At 47.6% G+C, this 16,163-nt stretch overlaps 1 protein-coding gene across 1 annotated transcript in view; it reads left to right on the top strand.

Annotated features, from left to right (window-relative positions):
- Positions 1–16,163, top strand: part of col24a1 (collagen type XXIV alpha 1) — a 445,996-nt gene that overhangs the window by 232,963 nt on the left and 196,870 nt on the right. The window contains exons 14-15 of the mRNA XM_078219024.1: positions 13,071–13,124; positions 13,226–13,270. Coding sequence (XP_078075150.1) covers positions 13,071–13,124; positions 13,226–13,270 — 99 coding nt within the window. The remainder of the gene's footprint in view (positions 1–13,070; positions 13,125–13,225; positions 13,271–16,163) is intronic.

Genomic DNA, 16,163 nt, shown 5'->3' with positions numbered 1-16,163 from the left:
GCATTTGTAGAATGCAAGACATAAATAAAAGTGTGGGACATTATTTTGTATTATCTGATCTTACAGCAGCAAAGGAGGCCATTCAGCCCATTTGGCCTGTGCTGGCTCTTTGAAAGAGCTGTCCTATTAGTCCCACACCCCCTGCTCTTGCCCCATTTTCCTGGAAATTTTCCTAGTTGCCTTTTTGAAAGTTCCTGTTAAATCTGCTTCCATCAGCCTTTCGGGCAATGCCTTCCAGATCACAACTCACTGTGGGAAATAAATCCCTCAGCTCCCCCTCTGGTTCTTCTGCCAATGACTTCTGCATCCTCTGCTTATTGATGCCCCTGTTGCTGGAAGCAGATCCACGCTTCAGAACACGATGATTTTGAACATTTCCTTTTCACCCTCTCTGCTCCGAGGGGGGCTTATGCAAATGAAAAGTTTACAGTCAAAACAGGGAAAAATGAGCCTAACTTGCATTAAGTTGATCTTTCTCTACACCCTAGCTATGACTGTAACAGTACATTCTGCACTCTCTCCTTTCCTTCTCTATGAACGGTATGCTCTATCTGTATAGCGCAAGAAACAATCCTTTTCACTGTATACTGATTCATGTGACAATAATAAATCAAATCATATCAAATTTTAAAAAACACTTTGGTAAACAGTCGATCATCGAAATTGAGTCTGTGGGCTGGATTTTCCAATCTCGCCCACGGCTGGGATTCTCCAGCCCCGCTGCAGTGGATGGAGATTTGACTGAGTGCCAAATTCTCACTGGCAGCGGCAGTGGGGCGTGAAGGGCCGGAGAATTCTGGCTGACATCTTTCAGATTTGAGTTTACACTCTAATTCCATTCCTCTGATCCTAAAAAAAAACCTATCGCCCATGACAACGTGAAATCTTAACCTTAAAATATTTCATTTCATTTAATCATAAGTTTCTTGGAACCTTTTTTTAAAAGCAGCAGATCTGGGAATCCCCCTCAATGCGAAATCAGGAAAATTTCTTCAGGGAATTGTCCAGTCATTGACTGAACATCCGAATGATTTCTGACTGGATTTGATTGAGGGGTGTGGACAGGGTGGATGTGGAGAGGATGTTTCCTCTTGTGGGAGAATCTCGAACTTGAGGTCACTGTTTAAAAGTAAAGAGTCGCTCATCGAAGACAGAGATGAGGAGAATTTATTTGGAACTCTCTTCCTCAAAAGGCAGTGGAAACACAGGGTGGGATCTTACTACCTTGCTCGCCCCGAAACCGTAAAATCCTGCCCAAGGTCAACGGACCTTCCCATTGTCCGCCCCTCGCCCGTTCTGATTCCCCGGCAAGATTCCGGTCAGGCTCTTTGAATATTTTTAAGGCAGAGATGGATAGATTCTTGATAAGCAAGGGGGTGAAAGGTTATTGGGGGTCAGTGGGGTTGAGGTTACAATCAGATCAGCCATAATCTTGTTGAATATCGGAGCAAGCTCAAGGGATCTCATGGGAAACAGGGGGAAAGTGGCAGGCTTGATCCAAAATTGGATCAGTGACGGGAAACAAAGGGTAAAGGTCACTGGATATTTTTGCAAATGGAAAACAGTTTCCAGTGAGGATCCACAAGTGGACCTTGATGTTTGTTACGTATGTTAAGACATATGTTAAATGTGGGTGACATGATTGGGAAATTTGCAAATAGTGAAAGGAAAATGGAAGAACAAATATGTAAACAAGAGGAGATGCAATTCCAGGCCTAGTCTTGGAGGACGAAGAAGGGCAAGTGGGTGAAGTGATAGTTGGCGACCATATCGGGGACAGGTCGGATTTCAGTTAGCTCTAGCATCACCATAGAAAAGGACAGGGAGATATAGCAGGAGTAAACGTTTTGAACTGGGGGAAGGCAAATTTTGCAGGAATGAGAAGGGTTTCGGCTGAGGTGGACTGGACAGCACTGCTCGGTGGTAACTCGGTTTCAAACCAATGGGAAGCACTAAAAAGCGAGATCTTAAATGTACAATGTAGACATGTTCCTTCCAAAAATAAGAGTAGCTCTCGACTCCCCCCCCCGGTTTGCCAGTGGAATACAGGGGAAGATCAAACAGAAAAAGAAAGTGTACAATAGACACAAAGAACTAAGTACTGCAGAGAGCCTGGATGAATATACAGTGGCTACCAGAGTGGGTTGGAGGTTTGGAATCCAGGGCTGAGTCACTCACCTTCTGACCTGAAAATATATCGCTATTCCTTCACTGTCACTGGGTCAAAATCCTGGAACCCCCTCCCTAACAGCACTGTGGGTGTACCTACACCTCAGGGTCTGCAGTGGTTCAAGATGGCAGCTCACCACCACTTTCCCCAGAACAACTAGGGATGGACAGTAAATGCCGACCGAGTCAGCGACGCCCACATCCTGTAAATGCTTTTCTAAAAAGCGTGCAGAGTCTCAGGACGTCGTTCTCCCCCCCCCCCGGGTGCCGCCATTTTGACAGCTGAAGGCCTGCAGGCTCCAAAGCGTAATTCCAACGCTTTTGGAAGAGATCAAAGAACAAAGAAAATTACAGCACGGGGACAAGGCCTTCGGCCCTCCAAGCCTGCACCGACCATGCTGCCCGACTTAACTAAAACCCCCTACCCTTCCGGGGACCATATCCCTCTATTCCCATCTCATTCATGTACTTGTCAAAACGCCCCTTAAAAGTCACTACCATATCCGCTTCCACTATCTCCCCTGGCAACGAGTTCCAGGCACCCACCACTCTCTGTATAAAGAATCTGCCTCGTACATCTCTTTTAAACCTTGCTCCTTGCACATTAAACCTATGCCCCCCAGTAATTGACTCTTCCACCCTGGGAAAAAGCTTCTAACTATCCACTCTGTCCATGCCTCTCATAATCTTGTAGACTTCTATCAGGTCTCAATAGGGCGAACTCAATAGGGCCTTTTAAGAGACTCCTGGATGAGTACATAGAGCGTAATAGGATGGAGGGTTATAGGTAGGTCTAGAAGGTAGGGATGTGTTCGGCACAACTTGTGGGCCGAAGGGTCTGTTTGTGCTGTAGTTTTTCTATGTTTCTATGTCTCCCCTCAACCTCCGTCGCTCCAGTGAGAACAAACCAAGTTTCTCCAACCTCTCCTTAATGCTTTCCATATCAGGCAACATCCTGGTAAGTCTTTTCTGTACCCTCTCCAAAGCTCCACATCTTTCTGGTAGTGTGGCGACCAGAATTGAACACTATATTCCAAGTGTGACCTAATTAAGGTTCTATAAAGCAGCAACATGACTTGCCAATTTTTAAACTCAATACCCCGGCCGATGAAGGCAAGCATGCCGTATGCCTTCTTGACTACCTTCTCCACCTACATTGCCACTTTCAGTGACCTGTGTACCTGTACACCCAGATCCCTTTGCCTATCAATACTCTTCTGGGTTCTGCCATTCACTGTATATTTCCTGTCTGTATTAGACCTTCCAAAATGCATTACCTCACATTTGTCCGGATTAAACTCCATCTGTCATCTCTCCGCCCAAGTCTCCAACTGATCTACATCCTGCTGTATCCTCTGATAGTCCTCATTGCTATCCGCAAATCCACCAACTTTTGTGTCATCCGCAAACTTACTAATCAAACCAGTTACATTTTCCTCCAAATCATTTATATATATTACAATCAGCAAAGGTCCCAGCACTGATCCCTGAGGAACACCATTTGTCACAGCCCTCCATTCAGAAACACACCCTTCCACTGCCACCCTTTCCATTGACTAAGAAAGCGATAAAGAAAGGAAGGATAGACTATGAAGCTAGGCTAGCAATTAATATAAAAAATGATAGTAAAAGTTTTTATAAATATATAAAAAGGAATAGAGTGAATGTTGGACCCTTGGAGGACGAGAGGGGGGAGTTAATAGTGGGAAATGAGGATATGGCTGAGTCTTTAAATAAGTTTTTTGTGTCGGTCTTCACGGTGGAGGACACAAATAGTTTGCCAAATATTAACGATAGAGGGTTGGCAGCAGGAGAAATACTTAATACAATTAATGTTACCAGAGAGGCAGTGCTGGGTAGACTAATGGGACTGAAGGTGGACAAGTCCCCGGGTCCGGATGGAATGCATCCCAGGGTATTGAAAGAAATGTCAGAGGTAATAGTGGATGCGTTAGTGATTATTTATCAAAACTCGTTGCATTCTGGGGTAGTGCCGGTTGATTGGAAAACGGCTAATGTTACGCCGCTGTTTAAAAAAGGAAGGAGACAAAAGGCGGGTAACTATAGGCCGGTCAGCTTAACGTCTGTAGTAGGGAAAATGCTGGAATCCATTATTAAAGAGGAGATAGCAGGGCATCTGGATAGAAATGGTTCGATCAATCAGACGCAGCATGGATTCATGAGGGGAAAGTCGTGCTTGACGAACATGTTGGATTTTTATGAAGATGTGACTAGGGTGGTTGATGGAGGAGAACCGGTGGATGCGGTGTTTTTGGATTTCCAAAAGGTGTTTGATAAGGTGCCCCATAAAAGGCTGCTGAAGAAGATTAGGGCACACGGAGTTGGGGGTAGTGTGTTAAAGTGGATTGGGGACTGGCTATCCGACAGGAAGCAAAGAGTTGGAATAAATGGGTGTTTTTCCGGTTGGAGGAAGGTAACTAGTGGCGTGCCGCAGGGATCGGTACTCGGGCCGCAACTATTTACCATTTATATAGATGATCTGGAAGAGGGGACGGAGTGTAGGGTAATGAAGTTTGCAGACGACACAAAGATAAGTGGAAAAGTGAATCGTGTGGAGGACGGAGAAGATCTGCAGAGAGATTTGGACAGGCTGAGTGAGTGGGCGAGGATATGGCAAATGGAGTATAACGTTGATAAATGCGAGGTTATACACTTTGGAGGAAATAATAACAAATGGGATTACTATCTCAATGGAAACAAATTAAAACATGCTACCGTGCAAAGGGACCTGGGGGTCCTTGTGCATGAGACGCAAAAGCCCAGTCTGCAGGTACAACAGGTGATCAAGAAGGCAAATGGGATGTTGGCCTATATTGCGAGGGGGATAGAATATAAAAGCAGGGATGTCTTGATGCACCTGTACAGGGCATTGGTGAGGCCGCAGCTGGAATACTGTGTGCAGTATTGGTCCCCTTATATGAGGAAGGATATATTGGCATTGGAGGGAGTGCAGAGAAGGTTCACCAGGTTGATACCGGAGATGAGGGGTTTGGATTATGAGGAGAGGCTGAGGAGATTGGGTTTGTACTCGTTGGAGTTTATAAGGATGAGGGGGGATCTTATGGAGACTTATAAGATAATGCGGGGGCTGGATAGGGTGGAGGCGGAGAGATTCTTTCCACTTAGTAAGGAAGTTAAAACTAGAGGACACAGCCTCAAAATAAAGGGGGGTCGGTTTAAGACAGAGTTGAGGAGGAACTTCTTCTCCCAGAGGGTGGTGAATCTCTGGAATTCTCTGCCCACTGAGGTGGTGGAGGCTACCTCGCTGAATATGTTTAAAGCGCGGATGGATGGATTCCTGATCGGTAAGGGAATTAAGGGTTATGGGGATCAGGCGGGTAAGTGATACTGATCCACGTCAGATCAGCCATGATCTTATTGAATGGCGGGGCAGGCTCGAGGGGCTAGATGGCCTACTCCTGCTCCTATTTCTTATGTTCTTATGTTACCCTCTGTCTTCTTTGACCAAGCCAGTTTTGTATCCACCTTGCCAGCTCACCTCTGATCCCATGCAACTTCATCTTCTGCACCAGTCTGTCATGAGGGACCTTGTCAAAGGCCTTACTGAAGTCCATGTAGAGAACATCCACTGCCCTACCCTCATCAATCATCTTCATCACTTCCTCGAAAACGCGATCAAGTTCGTGAGACACGATCTCCCCTTCACAAAACCATGTTGCCTCTCACTAATACGTCCACTTATTTCCAAGTGGGAATAAATCCTGTCTCGAAGAATCCTCTCCAATAATTTCCCTACCACTGATGTAAGGCTCACTGGCCTGTAATTACCTGGATTATTCTTGCTACCCTTCTTAAACAAGGGAACAACATTGGCTATTCTCCAATCCTCTGGGACCATGAGATTGAGGTTTCACACCAGGAAGAAGTTTAACCGAGCGACGATCCCAGATTCTCCATCTGGGAATCTGACATCTCGGTGAATGGTCACCTCACCAGTTTCAGATTCAGGAGCCATTCTCTTGGATCAGGAATTGTAGGTGAGAGTCCCCGGGCTACGAGTAACAGACAGACCACATGAGGATCCTGGAGGAATCTGACTTTGAGTTATAAGCCTTATTCTAGAATCACTCTGGTGTGACGACCAGCAAATAATCAAAATGCTTTCTCTCTTAAGCTGAAATCCTGTGTGGCCCTTAACCTCCTCAAAATGGTGGAAGACATCAAAACAGCCTCTGTCATCAACGACGCATTGATGGGAGGTTCTCCAGTGAGGAGACTCCTGACTGGGACGCAAGCTCAGGATTGTCTTTGCAGAGCCGCCTTGTCCACCTCCCTTTGTGGCAGCGGAATGTCCCCCCTGGTCAGACCGGCCAAACCATCAGATAATTAGCACCATAATAGACACACATGAGAATGGCCAGCAACAGGACAACGAGCCCCAACCATTGCAGTCACACAACCGGCGAGCATTGTGGCAATGAAACTGCAGTTCCGAGCAGGAGTGCACAGCAGTGAGGTGATGGCGGAGCGGCCATCAGCTTCACCAGAGCGTGCCTCAGTGAGGTACATGGACGCAGGAAAGATCACAGTGTGACCATGGAAACCAGGCTGCAGGTTGAGCTTGTGGATGAGGAACATTCAAACAGAATGGAGATATATCGCCAACTCCCAGAGAGACAATGGCAAACCCCAGGGAATCAGGAAAACCCATGGTTACAGAATGAAGGAACAAGACAATGATATCCACACACAGAGGATGAGGTATCGATGAAGAAAAATAAAGTTCAAGTGGCGCAAACAACAAACCGGATGGAGACAACCAATCCCGGAATTTTACCGCCGGAGTAGGGCCGGGTGCGGCTCACAGAATGGAATTCTCCTTTGGCCTCGGGCGGGATTTTGTGAGCCTCGCTCGAGTGAGGTCATAAATTACTGGTACGAATGTCGGAAACACAGAATGTTACAATTTTTACTCCAAATCAACACAACTCTCTCAAAGCAGCTGAGCCCATCGCTCCAAATGTGACCAGAACGAGATGTGGGAGAATTGTCCAAGCTCCAATTCGCTTGGATTTGTAACGGCAAAGACAAGGCTTGTCTGTCCTGCACCATTGCTGTGACTCACATTAATCCTTCTTATACTGAATGCCCCTTTCCTGCATCTCCCTACAAACATTTACCCAACATATTTACAGTAGAATCTTTGTTTATGTCGGTTACCCTTTCTCCAACACCCCCACCCATCCCGGCCCCCAGCACAGATTGGCTGATCGTACTGCTACCTCCACTGGACACCGGCCAGTAGATATTCAAATTCACGGAACTGACTGGAATTCGAACTCCAGAAACTTCCCTACATGCCACCCATGCCAGGCGGATAGGCAGCGCCCAGTGGCATAGAGCTTGGTAGCCATGATCTAGTGTAGATTAGAGGGGCTTTAGATTGGTTTCACTGGTCGGCGCAACATCGAGGGCCGAAGGGCCTGTAATGTTCTATGTTCTATGTGTTCTATGATCAGTTGGCCAGGTGGGTGTGGCTGGGTTGGCAGGCTGTCCTGCTGGGGGATCTCTGGGTGGGGAAGGGAGAGGTGATGGTGACACGTGAGACTTCCTATTTCATTGTGGGCCTATCGGGCACTGTGGGGAAGGGGCTGCAGGGGGTCCCAGATTTAAAAATAATTCAAACACATCTCCTTGACCTGTTGCTGCCCCGCTCTGCGTCTGAGCAGGTTGGCCTGGGTGAAACTGACTGTTTTTCCAACTCAGACAATTGAAATATTTCAGCCAGGTCCGAGTGGCATTTGACAGACACATTGTGGACCCTCCCCTCCTCTGATTATTGATCAGAAGGTCAGCTTTCCTGCATTACAACAGGGTCCACACTGCAAAAGTGCTCGTTGGTTGTCAGGTGCTTTGAGACATCCCGTGGTGATGAAAGGTGCTATATGAATGCAAGTCTTTGGGCCCTATTTTACCATTTTGATTCTAAGTGCTGGGCGGACTTGAAACTGGGAATGTTTCAGATCCAACGGTTTAGACCCATTCTGAGTCGCCTCCATACGCATTCTGCCTGAAAAAGTATCAGCGATTCCGAATCTCGCTGCACAAGCCTGTGGGCGGGGCTTAACGCTCCCGAAATCCTGCAGCTCCGATCGGCGCCTCCAACTGCGCATGTGCAGAGAAAGTGATAAAATAATGCTCCCCTACCACTTTGTTCCCAGGCTGGATAATCTCTCCCCTGGCCTCCATAGACATTTCCCCACCCCACAACATTACTGACCCCCTCATCCCCTCAACCACTCCGCCACCCAGACTGATCGTGATCCCCTCACCCCCTTCCCTCTCACTGATCTCAGGCAGAGTGGCAGCGGACCCCCCCCCTCCCCCCGCCCTCCTACCCACCCCCCCCCCCCCCCCCCCCCCCCCCCCCCCCCCCCCCCCCCACCGCCCACCGATCTCAAAAAGAGAGCCGTCGGACAGTTGGCACTTACCTCCTCACTAGCTGGAGCGCCCGAATCGGACTTTTATGGAACATGTCTGTTTCGCGCTGATTCTGGATGGGCGAACGCGGTGGTAAAGGGGGGAGTGTCGGTAAGGTTGGGTGTGCAGCCCATTAAGTCAATTTAAATGCAATCAAATGTATTTAAATGGCTGTTGTGCCTGTTTCGGGCGCAGTCCCGATCGTGGCCTTTTCAGGCCTTGGTAAAGGGGGAACCGGCACGGAGGTGGGCGCGGATCGTTCTAGTTGCCTCACGCCCGACATTGCCAAGTTTTCGTGTCCAAAAACAGGCGCAACACAATGGTAAAATCAGGCCCTTTATCTCTCTGTGGAACCTGGGGGAGTGCTGCACTGTCAGAGATGCTGTCTTTGGGATATGATATTAAACCAATACCTTATCTGGTCTCTTAGATGCACAGGAAGATCCCACGACACTACTTGGAGGAGAGCAAGAAGTTCATCCCCATATATGTTCCTGAGTGGGTTGGCTTATGAGGAGAGACTGAGTAGACTGGGGCTACACTCATTGAAATTCAGAAGAATGAGGGGGAGATCTTATAGAAACATATAAGATTATGAAGGGAATAGATAAGATAGAAGCAGGGAAGTTGTTTCCACTGGCGGGTGAAACTAGAACTAGGGGGCATGGCCTCAAAATAAGAGGAAGCAGATTTAGGACTGAGTTGAGGAGGAATTTCTTCACACAAAGGGTTGTGAATCTGTGGAATTCCCTGCCCAGTGAAGCAGTTGAGGCTACCTCATTGAATGCTTTTAAGGCAAGGACAGATAAATTTTTGAACAATAAAGGGATTAAGGGTTACGGTGAGCGGGCAGGTAAGTGGAGCTGAGTCCACGAAAAGATCAGCCATGATCTTATTGAATGGCGGAGCAGGCTCAAGGGGCCAGATGGCCTACTCCTGCTCCTAGTTCTTATGTTCTTATGAGTCAGCATCACAAAAGCAAATGAGTTGAGCATTGGTACAGTGCCCTTCCTGGGAGTGTGTAAATTTCTGCCATCTCTCTGCCATTCTGTTTGCAGTTTCGAAAGCTCATTGGCTGTAACGTGCTTTGGGACATCCTGTGCTCCATATAGGGCGCTATGTAAATGCAAGTCCTTTTCTTTCATTCGCTCTGGGAGATTATGGCTGATCCATATTTTAAACTGATTCTACTTCAATCAGCTTCAAATCTTTTTATTCCCTCCCCTCCCGGATTTAAATGATTAATTGTTGGATCCATACTTACAATTCGGAATTCTGTTGTAGAATGAAACAAACTGGAACCATGGAAAGATTAATTAAATTCCTTGTAGTTTAATTCCAGCGATCGCAGCGTTGAGAGAATGAAGCGACCAATCGGATTCTTTATTTCCTACAGTTGGGAAAGCCAATGGAATAAAATAAATGAGTTCCAAATCTTGAAATGATTTACGCGCGTGGCAAACGAGGGGTTGTTTCCTCTGGTTAGTGAATTAAAAAGCAGCATCATTGGGATTACGGTATCCTGGGCTTTTTTAAATAGTCACCATGGAATTTGAAAAGCCAACACGTTATGCCAAACATGCGGCAGTGACTAATTAGACCTCAGCGAGGCACCGCAGATTGGGGAAGATATCAGCCTCTTGGAAAGGCTGCAGAGAGATTGATGATTTATCAGGGATTCAGCAGAGGGGCCGGAGAAACTGGGATTGTTTCCCTTGGATCAGTGTTGGTTACGGGGAGATCTGATTCACAAAGGGTTTCGCAACGTTCGAGTTGTCGTGATCTGGAATGTGCTGCCGGAAAGGGCGGTGGAAGCAGATTCAATAATAACTTTCAAAAGGGAATTGGAGGGATACTCCAAGAGAAAAAATGTACAAAGCAGTGAATGCAAGGGAGTTGGATTAATTGGTTGGGTTCTGCAAAATAGCCAGCGTAGATAAATGAGCCACCATCTGTGCCATGGTCCAAAATTAATTTAAAAACATACAGACTAGAATGTTACTTTTTGCGTGAATTATTAATAAGATATGGAGGTATTGCAGTGTGTTGCTGATAGGCTGAATGGCCTGCTGTGCTTTTACACTTGCTGTGAATGCTGGGAAAACAGCGAAGGTTATTAACAGCAGGAATTACTGAGCATGTGCACACAAACTGTACATCCTGAATGTGGCAACAGCAATGAAACCCCTTCCCACAGTCAGAGAGCAGCAAACCAGTGAATAGATTTTATTTGAATGTATATTTTTAAAAAGCGATCCGAAGACTGATAGAGTTGACATAACTCAGGGCCACCAATATAAAATAATCATTCATACATCTAAAAGGAAATTCAAGAGAAACATCCGCACTCAGAGAGTGGGGAGAATGTGAAACTCGCTCCCACGGGGAGTGGGGAGAATGTGGGACTCGCTCCCACAGGGAGTGGGGAGAATGTGGGACTCGCTCCCACAGGGAGTGGGGAGAATGTGGGACTCGCTCCCACAGGGAGTGGGGAGAATGTGGGACTCGCTCCCACAGGGAGTGGGGAGAATGTGGAACTCGCTCCCACAGGGAGCGGGGAGAATGTGGAACTCGCTCCCACAGGGAGTGGGGAGAATGTGGAACTCGCTCCCACAGGGAGTGGGGAGAATGTGGGACTCGCTCCTATGGGGAGTGGGGAGAATGTGGAACTCACTCCCACATGGAGTGGGGAGAATGTGGAACTCACTCACACAGGGAGTGGGGAGAATGTGGAACTCACTCACACAGGGAGTGGGGAGAATGTGGGACTCGTTCCACAGGGAGTGGGGAGAATGTGGGACTCACTCCCACAAGGAGTGGGGAGAATGTGGGACTCGTTCCCACAGGGAGTGGGGAGAATGTGGGACTCGCTCCCACAGGAAATGGGGAGAATGGGGGACTCGCTCCCACAGGGAGTGGGGAGAATGTAGAACTCACTCCCACAGGGAGTGGGAAGAATGTGGGACTCGCTCCCACACGGAATGGGGAGAATGTGGGACTCACTCCCACGGGTGGTGGAGAGAATGTGGGACTCACTCCCACAGGGAGTGGGGAGAATGTGGAACTCGCTCCTACAAGGAGTGAGGGGAATGTGGACCTCACTCCCACAGGGAGTGGGGAGAATGTGGGACTCGCTCCCACAGGGAGAGGGAGAATGTGGAATTCACTCCCACAGGGAGTGGGGAGGATGTGGGACTCGCTCCCACAGGGAGTGGGGAGAATGTGGAATTCACTCCCACAGGGAGTGGGGAGGATGTGGGACTCGCTCCCACAGGGAGGGGGAGAATGTGGAATTCACTCCCACAGGGAGTGGGGAGGATATGGGACTCGCTCCCACGGGGAGTGTTTGAGATGAATTGTATCAAGACATTTCAGAGGGAAGCTGGATAAACACATGAGGGAGACAGGAATAGGAGATGCTGAGAGGAAGAGGGGGAGGGAGAAGATTTATGTGGAGCAGAAACACCAACATGGAGGATTTTGACTAAATGATGTTTCTGCCCAGGAGCAAACACTATTGAATTTTGTCATCATTTGTACGTAGCTTCATCATTTGTAAAAAAAAACTTTTCCGAGTATCTTATATTGAACTTTGCATCTTCAGACGGGGGTCTCCTAATCCTTGGTGGAACATAAGGAACTCGGAGATGGGGATTAGGAGGAGCTCATTGAACCTCCTTGCTTGGAGCATTAAATACCAGCATGGACAAGTTGGGCCGAATGGCCTGTGTCTGTGCTCTACATTGCTGTGTCGTGTAATTATATAAGTGTATTGCTGTCATTGAACCAGAAACTGATCTATTCTTTTAATCTTCGTGAGGTGCCCGTCAGATGTTGATTTAATGGTGATAATGTCCTTTGGGGGAGTACTCACTACACGCTTCACAAAGCAGCCAGGGCGCTACTCAGTCTGCCCTCCGGTGCCCCCCCTCTCCCCCACCCCAGGGTGTGAGGAAGTCAGAGTCTGGCCGATCCTTTAGGAGTGAGGGAGGATGTGTCAAACTGTGGAGAGGATTTGATGGAGTAAATCAGGAGAAAGTGTTTGCAGTGACAGGAGGGAGGGTAACCAGAGGGACACAGATTGACGAGAATCGGGAAAAGAACCAGAGGGGGAGATGAGGGGAATTTATTTGACGCAGTGAGTTCCTGTGATCTGGAATGTGCTGCCTGAAAGGGCGGTGGAAGCAGATTCAATAATAACTTTCAAAAGGCAATTGGGGAGAGAGTTGAAGGGGAAAGATTTGCAGGGATACAGGGAAGGAGCCGGGGATTGGGACTAATTGTATCGATCTTTTGGGGTTAGCACAGGCACGATGGGCCAAATAGCCTCCCCCTGCACTGTATCGAGCAATGATTCGAATCAGTAAGTACAAGGTGAGTGCCCAGTGGAGGGAAAGCCTGGTTAATGAGTACTAACCGCAGGTTTTATTTATTTGCAGGGTGATGTTGGTCCGACAGGGTTAGCTGGACCTCCGGGGATTCCAGGACCTCAGGTACGCTTTCTCAAGCATTGATTTAATTTCTCAGTTCTCAGAAATATCTTTCATATATTCCAGGTGTTACAGAATGATTTTCTTCCTCAATTGCTTTTCAGGGTCTGGTGGGAAGTGTTGGACAGCCTGGATTGAAAGGTGATAAGGTGATCTAAATATTTCATTTTTATTTGGATACTTTAATCTTTAAGGAATCAGTAGATCTAAACAAAGCATTTTTCTCGCGATTAGGCCGGTGCTGATTGGTGGAATCAGGCGTTCTTTGGGCTGGATCACGCTCTGATCAGTCACGCTGACTCAAGCTCCCAGACTCTGTACTCTTGCTGAGCAACCTGCTGTCAACAGGACATCCAGACCATGTGGTCTGTGCCATAAGTCCATAAGACATAGGAGCAGAATTAGGCCACTCGACCCATCGAGTCTGCTCTGCCATTCAATCATGGCTGATATTTTTCTCATCCCCATTCTCCTGCCTTTTCCCCATAACCCCTGCCCCTCTTACTAATCAAGAACCTATCTATCTCTGTCTTAAAGACACTCAATGACCCGGCCTCCACAGCCTTCTGCGGCAAAGATTTCCACAGATTCACCACTCTCTGGCTGAAGAAATTCCTCCTCATCTCTGTTTTAAAGGATCGTCCCTTTAGCCTGAGGTCGTGCCCTCTGGTTCTAGTTTTTCCTACTAGTGGAAACACCCTCTCCACGTCCACTCTATCCAGGCCTCGCAGTATCCAACAAGCACAGGACCCTCCACGGGGCATCTGGACATGTGTACGGGACATGTAACAATGATCAGGTTAATCATTCAGATTGAGAATTATTAATGAGCGGCACAGAATCTAAAATAGGAAATGTTCATTAAATTTTATAAGTTCATCTTTACGGGATCGCTGGCTGGGCCAACATTTATTGCCCATCGCAAACTGCACTCCATTTCAGAGGGCACTTGAGAGTCAACCACATTGCTGTGGATCTGGAGTCACATGTGGTAGGGAAGTTGTTGGAGAGGATTCTTAGAGACAGGATGTATGTGCATTTAGAACGGAACAACCTCATTAGTGACAGACAGCATGGTTTTGTAGGAGGGAGGTCGTGCCTTACAAATTTGGTGGAGTTTTTTGAGGAAGTGACAAAAACGGTTGATGAAGGAAGGGCCGTGGATGTCGTCTATATGGATTTCAGTAAGGCATTTGACAAAGTCCCACATGGCAGGTTGGTTAAGAAGGTTAAGGCTCATGGGATACAAGGAGAAGTGGCTAGATGGGTGGAGAACTGGCTTGGCCATAGGAGACAGAGGGTGGTGGTCGAGGGGTCTTTTTCCGGCTGGAGGTCTGTGACCAGTGGTGTTCCGCAGGGCTCTGTACTGGGACCTCTGCTATTTGTGATATATATGGATGATTTGGAAGAAGGTGTAACTGGTGTAATCAGCAAGTTTGCGGATGACACGAAGATGGCTGGACTTGTGGATAGCGAAGAGCATTGTCGGGCAATACAGCAGGATATAGATAGGCTGGAAAATTGGGCGGAGAGGTGGCAGATGGAGTTTAATCCGGATAAATGCGAAGTGATGCATTTTGGAAGAAATAATGTAGGGAGGAGTTATACAATAAATGGCAGAGTCATCAGGAGTATAGAAACACAGAGGGACCTAGGTGTGCAATTCCACAAATCCTTGAAGGTGGCAACACAGGTGGAGAAGGTGGTGAAGAAGGCATATGGTATGCTTGCCTTTATAGGACGGGGTATAGAGTATAAAAGCTGGAGTCTGATGATGCAGCTGTATAGAACGCTGGTTAGGCCACATTTGGAGTACTGCGTCCAGTTCTGGTCGCCGCACTACCAGAAGGACGTGGAGGCGTTGGAGAGAGTGCAGAGAAGGTTTACCAGGATGTTGCCTGGTATGGAGGGTCTTAGCTATGAGGAGAGATTGGGTAAACTGGGGTTGTTCTCCTTGGAAAGACGGAGAATGAGGGGAGATCTAATAGAGGTGTACAAGATTATGAAGGGTATAGATAGGGTGAACAGTGGGAAGCTTTTTCCCAGGTCGGAGGTGACGATCACGAGGGGTCACGGGCTCAAGGTGAGAGGGGCGAAGTATAACTCAGATATCAGAGGGACGTTTTTTACACAGAGGGTGGTGGGAGCCTGGAATGCGCTGCCAAGTAGGGTGGTGGAGGCAGGCACGCTGACATCGTTTAAGACTTACCTGGATAGTCACATGAGCAGCCTGGGAATGGAGGGATACAAACGATTGGTCTAGTTGGACCAAGGAGCGGCACAGGCTTGGAGGGCCGAAGGGCCTGTTTCCTGTGCTGTACTGTTCTTTGTTCTTTATGTAGACCAGACTGGGTAAAGGTGGCAGATTTCCTTCCCTAAAGGGAACCAGATGGGTTTTTCCCGATAATCGATTCAGGGCCATCAGTAGATTCTCAATTCCAGATGTTTCATTGAATTCAAATTTCACTATCTGCCGTGTGGGATTCGAACCAGGGTCCCCAGATCTTGTTCTGGGTCTATGGATTACTCGTCCGGTGACAATACCACTGTGCCACTGCCGGGCCTGAATACTGAATCAAATTCAGATACAGAAAGAGAATTAAAGAGAGGGAAAATACAATTGAGTAGAAACAGCCCGAACGTTCTGTAGTGATATCTATGATGCCCGTACAGGAAGCCGAGAGAAGTCAGCACGTGTGAATGGCGAGTCGGACAGCGAGATGCCGTTCTCACACGGGAGGATAGGACACGTCAGGCAGCAACTTTGGGATTTCCACGTTGAGCAGCACTTCTCCACATGCCAGAGGTTGCTGCATAATTTGTGTCTAACTGACAGGGACTGGTGTCGCTGAGTGCTGATCGTCTCACTGTTATTCTAAAAACAAACCTTGGGCCAATGCCTTTTGATGTAAATTAAACAGCTGGAGAAAGAGGCAAAGCAAAACACATGTGGAGTGAGGTTTTCCAAATGGAGTTCCGGGGGTATAAAATGAGAAAAGATGAACGGGACATTTGATTCATGGATCCCAGGCCTTTCACAGC

Source organism: Mustelus asterias, chromosome 8 (genome assembly GCF_964213995.1).
Source record: "Mustelus asterias chromosome 8, sMusAst1.hap1.1, whole genome shotgun sequence".
NCBI lineage: Eukaryota > Metazoa > Chordata > Chondrichthyes > Carcharhiniformes > Triakidae > Mustelus > Mustelus asterias.
Note: the sequence above shows the minus strand (reverse complement) of the source record. Positions and strands in the feature narration are given on the sequence as shown.